The sequence below is a fragment of the Herpailurus yagouaroundi genome, unplaced genomic scaffold (assembly GCF_014898765.1).
Source record: "Herpailurus yagouaroundi ecotype Mexico unplaced genomic scaffold, PumYag 253, whole genome shotgun sequence".
NCBI classification, from domain to species: domain Eukaryota; kingdom Metazoa; phylum Chordata; class Mammalia; order Carnivora; family Felidae; genus Herpailurus; species Herpailurus yagouaroundi.
In genome coordinates, this window is record NW_024412470.1 from 4,555,789 (window position 1) to 4,572,581 (window position 16,793).

The following is a 16,793-nucleotide window of genomic DNA, read 5'->3' on the forward strand; positions in this document are numbered from 1 at the left end:
AAAAGGCAGATAATGGTAACACATGTATTTGGAATAAGGGTTCATTTTAATCTCATCTCCAGAAGGGTTTGGTTAAATCTTGTTCTGGACTTGATCTGAATTTAAGCTGATTCCCATCCTTTATATTCTCTTCTGTGTGTAACATATTTTTAGGAAATAATACTTCCCATTGCCAACATCAGTGATAGACAAAGTAACCTAAATTCGATACCCCAACTGTTCAAAATTTCTAACATACAAAGTTCTCAGAAACAGTTTGGTCTTTGGAATTGTTAAGCATCTTTGGCATCAACATTGTTCACATAAGATGCTCATGTGATTTGTATCACATATCTTGAATTAGTGGGATCCAATTTAATGAGCTGTCATAGTTTAAAAATTATTTGAGTTTGATGCTATATTTACCTCTTCCACTTTGGACCATGAGTCTCACCTCATATTTTAATCGGTGTCTTTGGGGGTAGGGTTTATGAACTGTACTGGTGATTCCTGGGGATCTTTTAAGCAGCCTAATAATGTTGGAGGAACAGCAAGATAGTGAAACAGTTCTGTTCATAGTTCACGTACTTGAAATGTAAGATTGTCATTTTCTCAGAAATTCCACTAGGTTTTTAAACTTGGGACACACTAGTTTATACATGGTTGACAAAGTTTGTGTTAGCTTTCTAGTTCATAGCCACCAGGGTACAGTTTATCTGCCTTCTATGTGTTGTTTATTAATTTACATTTTCTGTTGTTTTACTGTGTTGCGTTATATTCCCAATTCACAAAAATGGCTCAGTGGTTCAGAATTGATTTGCTGAGTAGTAAAGCCTGTAATGAGAATAGAAATAAGACTGTCATAACTCAGCATTATGTCCTTAATAAAGAGGGCTGTTGCATTGCAGTGACATAAACCGTGTATCTCTGCGTGAGGACATTGGTTTTGTACAAGTAGGGAAATTACAAACAATCTCCAGTAACTGATATCTGAAAATTAGACTTATTAAATGAATAATCTGCTTACTCCTAGTGTCTGGTGTGTTATCTGTTGTATAAAATGTTATCAAATGGTGACCTAAGCCATTTAAACTTTGGTGAGTTTTCAGATAAAGCCACCAACCTCTCTGGTAAGCTAGTTATGTTTTCCAGAGCATCTGCAAAATAATTTGTATCACTGTCACTACAGGCAGAGAGGAGGACAGAACCACAGAAACAATATTCAGAATTAAGTTTCTTTTAGCAAATTATCAAGACACCAAACTTGTAAAAGCAGTCATAAAATTATTGCTGAATAGTTTTATCAAGGAGGAAGCAGAAACTCTTTGGCAATATTCCTTAACAAATACCTCTGTTGGACATATGTTGAAATGCCAGTTACTGTCACATACGTATGCTTTATAGCATATTTCGCTTTATTGTTCTTTTCACACATGCGGATCATTTGAAGGAAAAGTCTGAACCAGTCCGTTTGTGGGTCAGTGAAAATCTAAGTGATAAGAGAAGAGTTAGCAGGATTAACTGGGTTGTGGACAGCAAAAATTGGCTTAGAATTAATAATGATGACATACCGGGAGGGCCTTTTTTTGGCGAGTGTGTGGGGGGGAGGGGTGTGTGGTAATTCTGCAAGGAATGATACTGCCATGTGAATAAACAAGATTATACCTAATGCCCAGTAATTCATTATTTCATTCTCCATGAAATTAGTGCTTAGCAACATACCTCTGATCTTGATTGGGCTTTGAAGGAAAGGCTGAAAGCAGGTTATCATGAAATCATGGCTCTTTCGTGTAGAGTGTGAAGAATTGGTGGGAAGCATATCATTCACACTGAAATATGATAGATTTTGAGGGAAAAGGCATTCAAACAAGTTTCCTTTAAAAGGTGATACCAAAAATGTTAATATCTAGCTAAAAGGTTGAAGATAAGGTAACCAAATTTTCTGAAAAAACCAAACTGTTTCCAGTGGTCCACTGACCAAATATTTGACTTTTCTAAATCTTGTTGGCCCTTTTTAGCGACTAGCCAGAAGGCTCAGTAATGTATTATTGGGCATATTTAACACGCAAATGCTACATCCAAATATGAAGGACACCTTCTGGAGCAAGCGTATCCAAAGAGTGTATCGAGAATCCATTGCTATTAGCCTTCTCGCCAGGACTTACAGTCTTCCAGCTTTTAAGTGGGATATGATTAGCAGCCTAGACTGGAGTCCGTCTGAGAGCTGTACATAATCTTCAGGGAGAAATATCTTTGTAAGCGAATCAGTCTGAATGTCGCTGACACATCATCTGATGCTGGTTCCTTTGTCCAATCAATCTGTGATCGTGACTTAGGATTTTTTTAATTCAATAGAAAAAAGCCCTAGAAATGGAGACCGTCTTATGGTTCAAACTAAGTGTCAGGTACATGTGTTCGTTATTAATCCTTAACTTACCAAGAATTTCTTGAAAGAAAATTGTATTTCTCCATATATTGTCATCTTCTTCTTCTTCTTCTTCTTTTTTTTTTTTTTTTTTGGCTGCTCCTTTTGTGTGTCCTTTATGTAGAGTCATTGTCTTTTTTGTTGGCCTCAGTGTTTCAACCCCACAAAGTTCGGTCCTCTTCTCTTTCTGTATTCCCTTCCTGGGCTGTGTAAACTACAGGCAGGGTCACAAATATATGCTTTCAACTCAGACCTCCCCTAAATTTGCTCGTAACCTTTCAAAGACAGCCCAAACCTATTATGTCCAAAACCGAACTCATGATCTCTGCCCCACCTCCTTAGTACCTCGCCACCTGGTGCTCTCCGAGCATCCTCTCTCAGTGAATGACAACTGCCCCTGAGTTGTGCAAGCCAAAAGCCCCAGAACTGTCCTCCACTCCTCACTCTACCTATTTTCACCATCTAATCTGTCCATGAGTTGTGCTAATTTTATGTCTTACATCTTTTGAGAAGGTCTGCTTTTATCTTTTTCTATCACTACCACTCTAGACAAAGCTGCCATTGTCTCTCCCAAGGACTACCCCAGTAGCCTTCCCGCTGTTCTTCCTGCATCCGCTTGCATCCCTCCACACACACATGCACACACACACAGTTTAAAAAGTCATCAGGGATACAGAACACCTCTCTGACTATGCCATCCTTTATTTAAACTTCTTGATGGCATTCCGTTCTTGGAGGTCTGGAAATCAAATTCGCTCACAGCGTGTGCCAGGCCCTACCTTCCGCTTCCACCTCATGACCCACCAGCTCCCCCAGCATCTCCCTACCCCGCCTCCTACGCCTCTGGCTTCAGCACTTTCTTTCATCTGCTCCTAGTTAGTCTTCCTTCCAGCCACCAGCCTCTGCAGCTCTTCACCTCACCCTCCCCATAAGGCTTCTCCCCTTCATTAATGAATCCTTTATTCATTCATTCCTCACATTTCAGCCTTGGAGTCGTTTCTTCAGGGCGACCTTTGCTGCCGCCTCAACAATGTTAAAATCTCTCCACCTTCTTTAAAATTAAGTACCCATAACCAAGGATTATTCATAAAAATTGCTGTAGTTCTTATTTGTTTTAGTTTGGGTAGTAGTTCGGTTTGTTTTTGGGTTTGGTGTTTGTATTCTACCTCTGACTCTTAACACCTCTATTTTGATTGCTGGGGCTTTATTGGCTGTAAAGCTTCTTTTTGTCTCTTTCTACATTCTCAGGAAACTACGTAAGATTTACTGAAGAGTAGACGTGGAAGGGTTTTCTCTTGGAACTGGAGGAGGCTAGGAATCTAAATCACCCATGAGTTGTAGACTAGGCCATCTGATTGTTTCATTCATTCATTCATTTATTTATTTGTTTATTTATTTATTTAAAGTGTAGGGACGCCTGGGTGGCGCAGTCGGTTAAGCGTCCGACTTCAGCCAGGTCACGATCTCACGGTTCGTGAGTTCGAGCCCCGCATCGGGCTCTGGGCTGATGGTTCAGAGCCTGCAGCCTGTTTCCGATTCTGTGTCTCCCTCTCTCTCTGCCCCTCCCCCGTTCATGCTCTGTCTCTCTCTGTCCCAAAAAAATAAATAAATAAACGTTGAAAAAAAAATTAAAAAAAAAATAAAGTGTATTTATTTTAGGGAGAGAGAACGAGCAGGGAAGAGGCAGAGAGAGAGTGAGAGAGAGAGAATCCCCAAGCAGGTTTCATGCTGTCAGCACAGAGCCCAGCGCGGGGCTTGATCCCACAAACTGTGAGATCATGACCCGAGATGAAATCAAACACTTAACCGACTGAACCACCCAGGCTCCCTTAAACCATCTGGTTGTTTTAAAAGTCATAGTGTCATTTTGTTATTTGAAGAGTCATACTCTTATTTTTTTCTAATTTGGGCAGTTTGTTGAAATAGTAAACTGGTCTATTTTTGATTCTTGGATAGGAACTTCAAAATGTCCTTCCCATTTTAAAAATAGTTACTTTTTTATGACATTTGTTAGACTAAACTATTTCATTTCTAGTATTTTTAAAGAAATAAGATAGTACAGCTACAACTAAAGCCTTATGTTTTATTTCTGGGTTCTATTCCTATATTTTCTTTCCTACCTGGAAATAACTACTGTTCTGAACTTGATCTTTCTTATTCCCATTCAAATTTAAAATGGTTTTTCACATGTGTGTTTCCATACGTAAAAGACTACATATTATTTTTTAAACTTCTTGTTTTTGTACAGCTTGCTTCTTCCACGTACCATTACCTCACAGTTTTAGTCATGTTAGTGTATATAGTCTAGTTCATTTATTTTCACTACTGCTATTGGCATGCATGAATATGCTACAGTTTACCCATTGTCTTGTTAATAGATATACTACAGTTTGTGTATTTTTTGTTAGTTGACATGTAGATTGTTCCTGGTGTTTTTGTGTTTCACTTTTTCTTTTTAAGTTAGTCAGCTTTTTGTTTTTGCTGCAGAAGCAATGAGGCAATGATCATTATTGTGTATGCCTATTTGTGAAGGTGTATAAAAGGATGTATCTGTCCAAGCAGAATTGCTAGGTTGAAGGTCATGCATATCCTCAGTTTTACCAGATAATGTCAAATTGCTCTTCAGAGCGGTTGCACCAATTTATACTTCTGCTAACACTGTATGATACTTACTATTGGTCTTCATTTTTGTCAGCACTTTATATTATCAGATTTCTTCATTTTTTCCAACCTTATGAATGCATTATGGTATCTCATTTTAATTTCCATCATTTGTAATTTAAACTGTTTTTATCGCTTCTCGGCCTTTTGGCTAAGATCAAGTGTAATTTAAACTGTTTTCAAATTTGATCTGTCTTATGTTTAATATCTTTCCTCTGAAATTATTTGATTTGTTATCTCAGTACATTTACTTAACATCAACTTGAGCTCAGAGACGTATAAGACCTTGGGAAGGACTCAAGCAATATAAAATTAGAACCAGTTTATAAGAAATAAGAATCTTACAATCTGGTAATCTATCTAGATGAAACTTGGAAAGTGGCCCAGCCTGTCATTTACAGAGCATTTTCTTCTCTTAACTTTGCAACAAACAATTGACTTACAAGTAGTCAAGGTTGGAAAGCAATACTGAACAATTGTTCTATTTTTTTTAGTGAGATTTCATCTAACATATATTCATTTGATTGTATTCAGATCTTTTTTGAACTACCATTTCATGGGAAGAACTTAAGAAATTAGCCTGTTGTTAAATTGCTACTAGCAATAACTATATGAAATACGTGGTGTACCAATAACACGTCTGGAGACTTAAAAAGGAGTAAAAAGATGATCCTGGAAATTTAAAAGCTGAAAGCTTAATCTATAGGGTTCTGTTAATACAGGCATTTCATCTACAAAACCCCTCAATGACGGGAGCCTCTGAGAGAGACTAAACGAGAACCCGGCAGTCTCTTGGACCTGAATATCACTTGCACTTGTCACCACACCTCACATTAATAGACCAGTAAACTGTTGGGATGCCTGGGTGGCTCAGTCAGTTAGTTAAGCATCTAACTTTGGCTCAGGTCTTGATCTCATGGTTAGTAGATTCGAGGTCCACATGGGTCTCTGTGCTGACAGCTCGGAGCCTGGAGCCTGCTTCAGATTCTGTGTGTGTGTGTGTGTGTGTGTGTGTGTGTGTGTGTGTCTGTCCCTCTCCTGCTCATGCTCTGTCCCTCAAAAATAAAGAAACTTAAAAAAAAAAAAAGTTTAAAAAAATAGACCAGTAAACTGCTATCAAAGATAGAGATAGGATTTTTACAAAGATTACAGTGAAGGCAAAGAAGGGCTTCCTGCCCGTCGCCAAACCGCAATCAGAACAAAATGCTGGAAAGACCAAGAAGGCTGTGTCGACAGGTGCAAGAACATCTGAATGTCGCCGTCCTCCTATGAGCCCAGTCCCCCAAGGCTGATGACAGCCTGGAAGATCTCGCCCAGTGGGAACAAGCTTGACCACTGTGCCTTTGTCAAGTTCCCTGGGGCCACGGGGTTGTTCTCCATGTGCCTCGAGACCAAAGGAGCAGTGCAGGAATCCTGTGACAAGGGCACACGGTGAGCGGGTCTGGTGGAAGGAAGATGATGTGCATTTGACTGGCCCCTGACTATGATACTTTGGGTGTAAATAGAACGAGGATTGTCTAAGCCATATCCACGTGGCTACTTCTAAATATAACCGATTTTTCCCACCAACAAAAAAAAAAAAAAAAAAAAAAGCAAGAGGCAGGAAGGAAGAGAACAGTTGAGAGGAGAAAAAGAAAATGCTCATAATTGAGGCAAATACTGATTAACACTGATGGAGTTTGATCCTGACCTTAAGCCCTAACAAAAAGGACTGAACTGAAAAGTAAATATCTCTCTTGTTTACTAACTTCAGTTACCTGGAACAACGCCAGGAACCAAGAAGGAAACAAAGGCCTCTGAACAGCGAGAGTAGCTGTCACAAAGTCCAAACACTGAGGTCCCTCCCTGCCTTTTAGTTAGAGAAAACCCATCGCAAGCCTTCACTCAGCACTCATTTCTCTAATTCGGCACACAGAATTTGAACAAACTCTAGCCTCAATTTTCAGCCCACAGCAAAGTTGAAATAGTAAGTTTGGATGGTATTAGCGAATTCGGAGCTTTCCTGCTAAGTTTGAGAATGCTAGGAACATCGTGATGTCACAGTTTGAAAGCGAGCAAGGGAAATGAACTACAAATTAGAATCAGAAACTCAACTAGTGCTGTGGGACTATTTAATATATTTGCAAACCTTTGTGTTCCTGACTTGTACCTGGGCGTATGATACATGTGATAATTGACTTTTTTTTTTTTAACAATAATTGTCTATCTCAAGGTAAACTTATCATGGTCTAAATTTTCAGCTCTCCTTCTCCCCTCAGACCTGTCCACCTTTCTTAGAATAGCCTGGAATAGCAGGCACTGGTAAGATTGGCACCTTCACTGATAAAGGTCTTCTCTGAGCTAAAAGATCACAGACATGTGGCTCGCTGTCTCTCCCTGCTCCCTTTGACTCGGGCAGCTGAGGTGGTTAATTAGTCCCGTCTCTTTCCTGTGTGCAGCCAGCTGGAATATTGCAGTTTAGGGAAGGGCACGAGGGGAGTCACGAAGAGGAAGAGACATCTTAGACCTTTACTCAAGCCATGTGCTACTGTGCAGTTGGTCCCAGCTCTCTGGATTTGGAGTGTTAATGACCCATATCTAGCTGACAACTCAAGTGTTTCTTTGGGAGGAAGGGTGATTGGTAGGTCAGGCCACTGGCGTTTGATTATCCTGAGTCAGGATGCCCCTTAACACATACCGATCGCTCTTCCAACAGCAGCCACTCTTGGTCTTTCCACCATTGCCTGTCATTTTTAGCCTTCACACACCCGACCCACACAGACATTCGTGCTCTTGCTTATTACGTTTTTTTCCTCACTTCTTGTCAACGATTACTGAAGGAGAGGAAACTAAGGATAGAACAGTACATTGAAGACATCTTTGAGATACAGGAATACAATGACTAGGTCTTAATTTTTTAACTGGAATAAGAAATTACCTTATGAGAACTTTGGCCCTTCCTGTGACTGTTTCTCCTGCTTCGTCTCCAGATGGCAGTGGCGTGGTACTTCTGTTCAGGTATGCCCTAATGTTCACAAGATCATTGCAATCCTCTCCCCAGCTCACCTCACTTCTTGGTAGAACACAAGGGCTAAATTCTAGGTTCTTGTCAGGGACCGCATTCGTGAATTCAGTGCCAGTCCAAAACCCAGCTTAGGGAACGAACAAACCAACAAGCAAACCCCAGTATCTGTGGAGAAGTGCTTGAAGCATGTACAGCTAATCCATTCCTTTAGAATGTCAGACGTGGAGCTGCCGGGAGGCATCAGCATGTTTTCATTAGTTCTAGGGTATGTCTCAACCAGTTTGCTTCCAAGAGTAAACCACTGAATTTGCCAGTAATTTCATAAAAATTAATGAGAAGTAACCTCAAGATTATCCCTGTGACAACATTGTCTACACACTTGGAATCCTGTGTGCTTCCTTGAGGCAGAAGAGAAGGAAGAGGAGCTGGAATTAGACCTCTTATGGAATGACACGCTACACTCCCTCGGCCACTTTCTGGAGAAAATAAGGTGGAAACCCTCTTTTGCCTGCCGTAAGGAGCGGTTAATTGAAAAAGTATGGTAAAGGGAGGAATTACGAAAACTTATATAGATATTTAACATTTAAATTGAACACATCAGTGCATACCATTGAACAATTTAAGGACAAGGTTTCTCCCCCCACCCCACCCCACCCCCCCCTTCTTAGTTTGGGCCTGTTGATTGGCATTTAGCTTTGTTTATCTTGCACAAATCTCACCCCTAAACTCACACTTGCTGCTATTTCCAGGTTTATTTTATTTTTTTAATTAATGAGGGAGAATTTAAAGATACCCAGGAATGATCTGAGAGCAGCCCCAAGATTTTATTTTAATCTTTGATATTTATTCTGCCCACACTTAAGTGGGCAGCAATTTCTCTAGCAGCTTTTATCTAGAATTTACAGATTTTTTTGTGTTTGTGTGTGTGTGTTTTTTGTTTTGTTTTGTGTTAAACAACAAACTTGAATTCATTGGTTTATGTAACATTTAATTGTATTGGACAAACTTTAAGGCAGCTGCCTGTGATCCCCACTTCTGGTGTTCACACCTTTGTATAATCCCTTCCCCTTGAATGTGGGCGGGACCATTGACTTGTTTCTAACCAACAGAATATGGAAAAGGTGATGGGATTTCACTCCCATGATTACATTATGTTATATAAAACTGCCTGTCTAGCCAACATGCCCTAAAGATTATCCATGCTGGCTTGAATATAGTAAACAGCCATGTTGGAGAAGCCTAACTTGGCAAGGACATGTAAGCAGTCTCTAAGAGGTAAGGGTGGCCTCTGCTCGAGAGCAAGTAAGAAACCAGCATCCTCAGTCCTGAAGCTGCAGCCTGGGTTAGCTTGGAAATGGATTCCTCCCCAGTCAGACTCCTAGATGAGACTGCAGCACCTCGATGGGAGCCAGAGGACCCAATGAAGCCCTACTGATGCACAGAAACTGTGAGATGATAAATATGTGTCGTTACAAGTTGCTAGAGTGTGGTAATTTCTTATTCAGCAATAGAAAGCGAATATACGGACTTCAAGCTGTATTACAAAGCTGTAATCATCAACACGGTATGGTGCTGGCATAAGAACAGTCACTGAGATCGATGGAACAGAATAGAGAACCCAGAAATGGACCCACAAACATATGGCCAACTAATCTTTGATAAAGCAGGAAAAGAATATCCAATGGAATAAAGACAGTCTCTTCAGCAAGTGGTGCTGGAAAAACTGGACAGTGATATGCAGAAAAATGAACCTGGACCACTTTCTTACACCATACCCAAAAATAAACCCAAAATGGATGAAAGACCTCAATGTAAGACAGGAAGCCATCAAAATCCTGGAGGAGAAAGCAGGCAAAAACCTCTTTGACCTTGGCCGCAGCAACTTCTTACTCAACACGTCTCCAGAGGCAAGGGAAACGAAAGCAAAAATGAACTATTTGGACCTCATCAAAATAAAGAGCTGCACAGCAAAGGAAACAATCAGGAAAACTAAAAGGCAACTGATGGAATGGGAGAAGATAGTTGCAAATGACCTATCAGATAAAGGGTTAGTATCTAAAATCAATAAATAACTTATCAAACTCAACACCCAAAAAACAAATAATCCAGTGAAGAAATGGGCAAAAGACATGAATAGACACTTCTCCAAAGAAGACATCCAGCTGGCTAACTGACACATGAAAAAATGCTCAACAGCACTCATCATCAGGGAAATACAAATCAAAACCACAGTGAGATACCACCTCACGCCTGTCAGAATCGCTAACATTAACAACTCAGGCAATGACAGATGTTGGTGAGGATGCTGAGAGAGAGGATCTTTTTTGCACTGCTGGTGGGAATGCAAACTGGTGCAGCCACTCTGAAAAACGGTATGGAGATTCCTCAAAAAAACTAAAAATAGAACTACCCTACAACCCAGCAATTGCGCTATGAGGTATTTATCCAAGGGATACAGGTATGCTGTTTCACAGGGGCACATGCACTCCAATGTTTATAGCAGCACTACCAACAATAGCAAAAGTATGGAAAGAGCCCAAATATCCATCAGCAGATGAATGGATAAAGAAGATGTGATAGGGGCGCCTGGGTGGCTCAGTTGGTTAAGCGTCCGACTTCAGCTCAGGTCATGATCTCGCAGTTCGTGGGTTCAAGCCCCGCATCAGGCTCTGTGCTGACAGCTCAGAGCCTGGAACCTGTTTCATCTTCTGTGTCTCCCTCTCTGTCTCTGACCCATCCCTGTTCATGCTCTGTCTCTCTCTGTCTCAAAAATCAATAAACGTTAAAAAAAAAATTGAAAAAAAAAAAGAAAACGTGATATAGATATGCAATGGAGTATTACTTGGCAATCAAAAAGAATGAAATCTTGCCATTTGCAACTACGTGGATAGAACTAGAGGGTGTTATGCTAAGCGAAATTAGAGAAGACAAATATCATATGGCTTCACTCATATGAGTACTTTAAGATACAGAACAGATGAACATAAGGGAAGGGAAGCAAAAATAATATAAAAACAGAGAGGGGGACAAAAATATAAGAGACTTAAATATGCAGAACAAACAGAGGGTTCCTGGAGGGGTTGTGGGAAGAGGGTGGGCTAAATGGGTAAGGGGCATTAAGGAATCTACTCCTGAAATCATCGTTGCACTATATGCTAACCAACTTGGATGTACATTTAAAAAATAAATAGAAATTAAGAAAAAAAGAAGAAAACAGATATACTAGTTAAATTATCTATTTACAGTAACACGTATACCCGACAAATATGTTTGGGACCTAGATCACCTCTGGTAAGCATTCTGTTCAACTTAAGGAATGCAAGGACTCAGGGCGCACCATGGACTGAGTGTTGAGGGTGCTTGGATAGTGCACATTAGATTTGCAGAGGGGATGTGGGGGCCAGTTACAGGCTTCTGTACTGCAGTGCTGGTGAGTTGTGCTTTTATAGTCAGATACAACAAGTTAACGGGTGAAGTCTTAATAAGAAAGCAAGACTAAGTAAAGAAAACGGGCAGTTTATTTATATGTAAGCGTAGAGAACAAGATTGGTATTGGGCACTTTCCTGTTGCAAAGACACGATAGTGATAATACTGAAGAATGCAAATGAAACTTACAGTATTGCTGCTCATATTGATAGCCAGTCCAGCTACTTTATTTTTTTTTAATTTTTTTCTCAACGTTTTTATTTATTTTGGGGACAGAGAGAGACAGAGCATGAACGGGGGAGGGGCAGAGAGAGAGGGAGACACAGAATCGGAAACAGGCTCCAGGCTCCGAGCCATCAGCCCAGAGCCTGACGCGGGGCTCGAACTCACGGACCGTGAGATCGTGACCTGGCTGAAGTCGGACGCTTAACCGACTGCGCCACCCAGGCGCCCCCAGTCCAGCTACTTTAAAACCTGTATAGTATAACAAAACCAAAACAGGGACTATTTGTGTTTATTCTTTATAATACACTCACATGTAAATTTTATATATTAGTGTGTGAATTTTATCTGCTAATGTGCTGTAGCAAGAGAAAAAAAAAGTTTGAAACCAGAAGTACACGTTTTCTGAAAACGTAACCCACGGAGTCCTGCACGTGCCGTCAGCCCAGTGAGTCCCTGGGCAAAGGAGACGTGATGATGGGCCCCTTACTTCCTCCTTGGGAGGTACTTCCTCTTTTACTTCTTTGGGGCTCTCAGGGAGGTAAGGGTCTTGTTCAGAGGAGGGGGGCATTAGGTAAGTAGACAGGGAAGGCCTAGGTGGTGTCAGCAGCTAAGGTAAGAGCACTGTGGGGGCACCTGGGTGGCTCAGTCGGTTAAGCGTCCGACTTTGGCTCAGGTCATGATCTCACGGTTCATGGGTTCGAGCCCCGCATTGGGCTCTGTGCTGACAGCTCGGAGCCTGGAGCCCACTTTGGATTCTGTGTCTCCTTCTCTCTCTGCCCCTCCCCCACTTCTGCTCTGTCTCTCTCTGTCTCCCCCCCCCCAAAAAAAAAGAACTCTGTGTGTGTTCTGAGGGGACTCCTCACCCATAACACAGGAGATCCCACGGGACTCTACCCCTGCCATCAGTCCTCACAAGTCTGGGCAGGGGCGGCATCTCCTCAGTCCTATGTCTGGTGCCCCCTGGACATGGTTCCCTCTGCTGACCTGAGCACCCCACTCAGACCAACCACTCAGACCACCAATCTCCCTGAGAGCCTCAAGGAGGAAGTGAGGGTATGTGACTTCTGGCCCCCTCTGCCCAGGGCCTCCAGGACTGCTCATGAGAATGACCCATTCTCTGATGGTGAAAGTAGAAACAAAATGGTGTTTGATGAACAATCCATGTTCACTACTATCCACAGGCATCTGCTGGAAATGCAGGCTCGAAAATTGGCTTGAAAAGGCTCAGGAAAACAAACAACCAATTAAAAAGTGGTCAAATGATCTGAACAGACATCTCATCAAAGAAAACATATAGATGGCAAATAAGCATATGGAAAGATGATCAACGCCGTCTGTTATTAGGAATTGGAAATTTGAACAACAGTGAGATGCCACCACACACCTATTAGAATGTGAAAATACAAAACACTAACAACGCCAAATACTGCTAAGGATGTAGAGTAACGAGAACTCTCATTGCTGGTGGGAATAGAAAATGGCATGGCCACTTGTGAAGACAGTCTGGTGGTTTCTTACAGAGCTAAACATACCTACCTTAAAATCCACCAGTCATCCTGCTTGGCGTTTACCCAAATGAGTTACAAACTTACATCCACACAAAAACCTGCACACGGTTTATAGCAGCTTTATTCGTAATTGTCAAAACTTGGACGCAATCAAGATGTAGGTTAACGGATAAATAAACTGGTACATCCATACAATGAAATATCACTCGGTGCTAAAAATAAATGCTCTGTCAAGTCATGGAAGGACACGGAGGAACATTGAATGTATATTAACTAAGTGAAAGAAGTCAATCTGAAAAGGCCACGTATTCCATGATTCCAGCCATATGATCTTCTCAAGAGATAAAATTATGGAAAAAGTAAAAAAGATTAGTGGTTGTCAGGGATTTATGGGAGGGAAGGGTGAGTAGGTGGAGCATGGGGGATATCTAGGCAGTGAAACTAGTCTGTGCGATACTGTAGTGTTGGATACGTGTCATTGTACATTTGTTGAACCCCCTGGAATGTACAACACCAAGAGTGAACCCTAATGTAAACGATGGACTTCCCGTGAACGTGTCAAGAATTTTCGTTATAGCACTGACTGCAGTAGGGAAAATACATCAGTAAGTTAAGCATCCTCAATAGAACAGTGTATAAACTGTAGTTTCTTCATGTACTGTAATCGAACATGGCAATTAAAGTAAATGGACCAGATCAATACATACCAGGGGTAGATCAAAGAAACATAATGTTGAAGAAAAAATAAGTTTAGAGAGAGATATTCAATATGACTCCACTTATATAAAGTTTAAAACACAAAAAAGTTAATATCACTATTTATATATGCACTATAGAAAATTAATAAAAGCGTATAGCTTGTTATATACCAGCATTAGGGTAGTGGTTTTATCTAGGATGGGGAGGAAGAAAAAGAGAGAGAGGGATACTCTAGCTATGACTAGAATGATTAATGTCTTCATATTTTATTAAATAATTAAAATTCATAATTTTTCTTAAAAATAAAATCTCACGAAAATATTGCAGAACATTAACATAAGTTGTTTAATCTTAGTAGTGAATACGGAGGTAAGTGCTATATTTGTTTCTGTACTTTTTAACAAATTTGAAATATTTCATAATTCAAAAAGTGAATGAAGAGCATTCATTCCAGGCAGAGGGGGGAAGAGTGTGTGCAAAGGCCCTGAGTAGTGAGGGATCTTAGCAAGTTCAACTGAGAAAGATGGCTGGTTGCCTTAAGTGAAGTCCATCTAGGAGACATCCATGTCGATGGTACGTAGTGTCATGAGATAAGCATGGCAAGGTAGGCAAGATACTGATTTTCAAGGCCTGGTAGCCCATGTTTAAGATCTTGTTCTAATGACATTGGAAAACCAGCAGTGGTGATCAGCAGTGTAGTGCTGCATGGTTAATGGGTTGGAGGATGGGAGGACAGAAAAGAGAATGCAGAATGGATGTATAGAGACCTATGGGATCCAGTGTGACAGTGTTGCCTGTATGGATAGATAGAAGTTGACAGATGTGAGATGAATTTTGGAGGTCGGGTCAGTAGGTCTTGGTGATAGATCTGATGTGCAGACTTCGGGGAGGCATGTAGTTAAGGATGACTCCCAAGCTTGTGTAGATATGGAGGAGAGCTAGGATGAGATTTTAGTGGTAGATAAACCTTACGTAGGTTTATCATTGGTGTGAAATTTTTTGAGGCATATCAACACATTATATTCTGTTTTTAACTTGTGTTAAAGTACACCTAAGATTTACCATTTTAACCATTTTTAAACATACAGTTCAGTGGTGTCAAATACATTGATATTATTGTGCACACATCACCACCGGCCATCTCCAGAACTTTTTTCATCTTCCAAACCGAGAACTCTATACCCATTAGACAGTGAAACTCTTTGCCTCAGTCACTCCAGGCCTTGGCTGACTTCTGTGTCTATTAGTTTGACCTTATTCTACATACCTAATATACACGGGAAATCGTATGGTATTTCTCCTGCAACTGGTTTATTGCATTTAGCCTAATGTCCTCAAGGTTTGTTCATCTTAGTGTATGTCAGAGTGTCTTTCCTTTTTAAGACTGAATGTTATCCCGGGTGCCTGGGTGGCTCAGTTGAGTGAGCGTCCGACTCTTGGTTTCGGCTCAGGTCGTGATCTCACAGTTTATGGGATCAAGCCCTGCATCAGGCTCTGTGCTGACAGCGCAGAGCCTGCTTGGGATTCTCCTCGAGCTTCTCTCTTTCTGCCCCTCCCTCACTCTGCCCCTCCCTCACTTATGCATGCTCTCTCTCAAAATTAAAAAAATTGTTTTATTAATTAAAAAAAGACCATATTATTCCATTGTATGTATATACGACATTTTGTTCATTTATTCATCAGTTGAAACTCGGGCTGCTTCTTCCTTTTAGCTGTTGTGAACGTAGGTGTACGACAAATGCTTGTTTGAGTCCTTGCTTTTAGGTGTATACACTTTAACCACATCCTTGCCCAGACTTGTTATTTTGTTTTGTTTAATAGTAGCCATCCTGAGTCTGAAGGGTTACCTCATATTGTGGTTTTGATTTGCATTTCTCTAATGATTAATGATGTTGAGCTTCTTTTCACATTCTTTCTGGCCATTTGTATATCTTCCTTCGAGAAATGTCCCCTCTGAAAGCATTAACCTTAGATCGATCATATGTCATAATATAGACTTTTTTCGAATATTATCAGTTATTGGCCCTTCTGTTTTCCTGAACTAGATGCTTGATTCTGAACTTAACATGTACTCAAAAGACGGCATAGAGCAAAAAAATGCCAGATCACACTTTTGAAAAATGGGCCCTATATTGAAAACTAAAAGGCATGAATTTTTAACATTCGTGTTTCAAGCGACTTATTTTCAGTATGTTTTGGTTTTATATAATGTGGTAAATAAATTTTTATTGTCCTTTACTATTATACAAGTCTCCTTAAAAATGCTACTGAAAATAGTCTTGTTTCCTTTTCAAATTTTACTTAGTGTAGGTTTATATCATTTAATCTTTCATAAAGTGCCTGATCAACCAGTAGAGATGACTAAAGTATCAGAACCACCACCCCCTTCCCCTCCCCACCACCCCAGCCTCCAAGGAAGCTTGGTTTTGGATAAAAATCATGTGAGAGATCATTTAGTTTCATTTCCACAGTATTTTTCTTTTATTGCTAGTAATGAAGAGCAGTCAAATAAAAATGCAAGTTTTATTGTATGTGGTGTATTCACACACATGTACACACGCAAACAGAACCATCTGAGTTCATCTCATTATAATTGTCCTGGAAATCAAGTCTCAGCAAAGTTAGAGGTCAATCTGAGAAACAAATCTCTTGTTTCTTTCTTAGCTCATTACCAGGATCTTCTAGTGTCTTGTACGAAGATGAATTTCTTCAAGCGAATGGTTTTAACAGAAATATGTCTACCTGTTTTCTTTAACAGTTGTTTCGAGAAGTACGAATAATGAAGATATTAAATCATCCTAACATAGGTATGAAATTCATGTATACAATTAATGATGAAGTATATTCCTTAATTTGAGACTATTT

General features: G+C 40.4%; 1 protein-coding gene across 1 annotated transcript in view; it reads left to right on the forward strand.

Moving 5' to 3' along the window:
• Positions 1 to 16,793, forward strand: part of MARK1 (microtubule affinity regulating kinase 1) — a 120,658-nt gene that overhangs the window by 52,677 nt on the left and 51,188 nt on the right. The window contains exon 5 of the mRNA XM_040460962.1: positions 16,687 to 16,735. Within this exon, the coding sequence (XP_040316896.1) occupies positions 16,687 to 16,735 (49 nt within the window). The remainder of the gene's footprint in view (positions 1 to 16,686; positions 16,736 to 16,793) is intronic.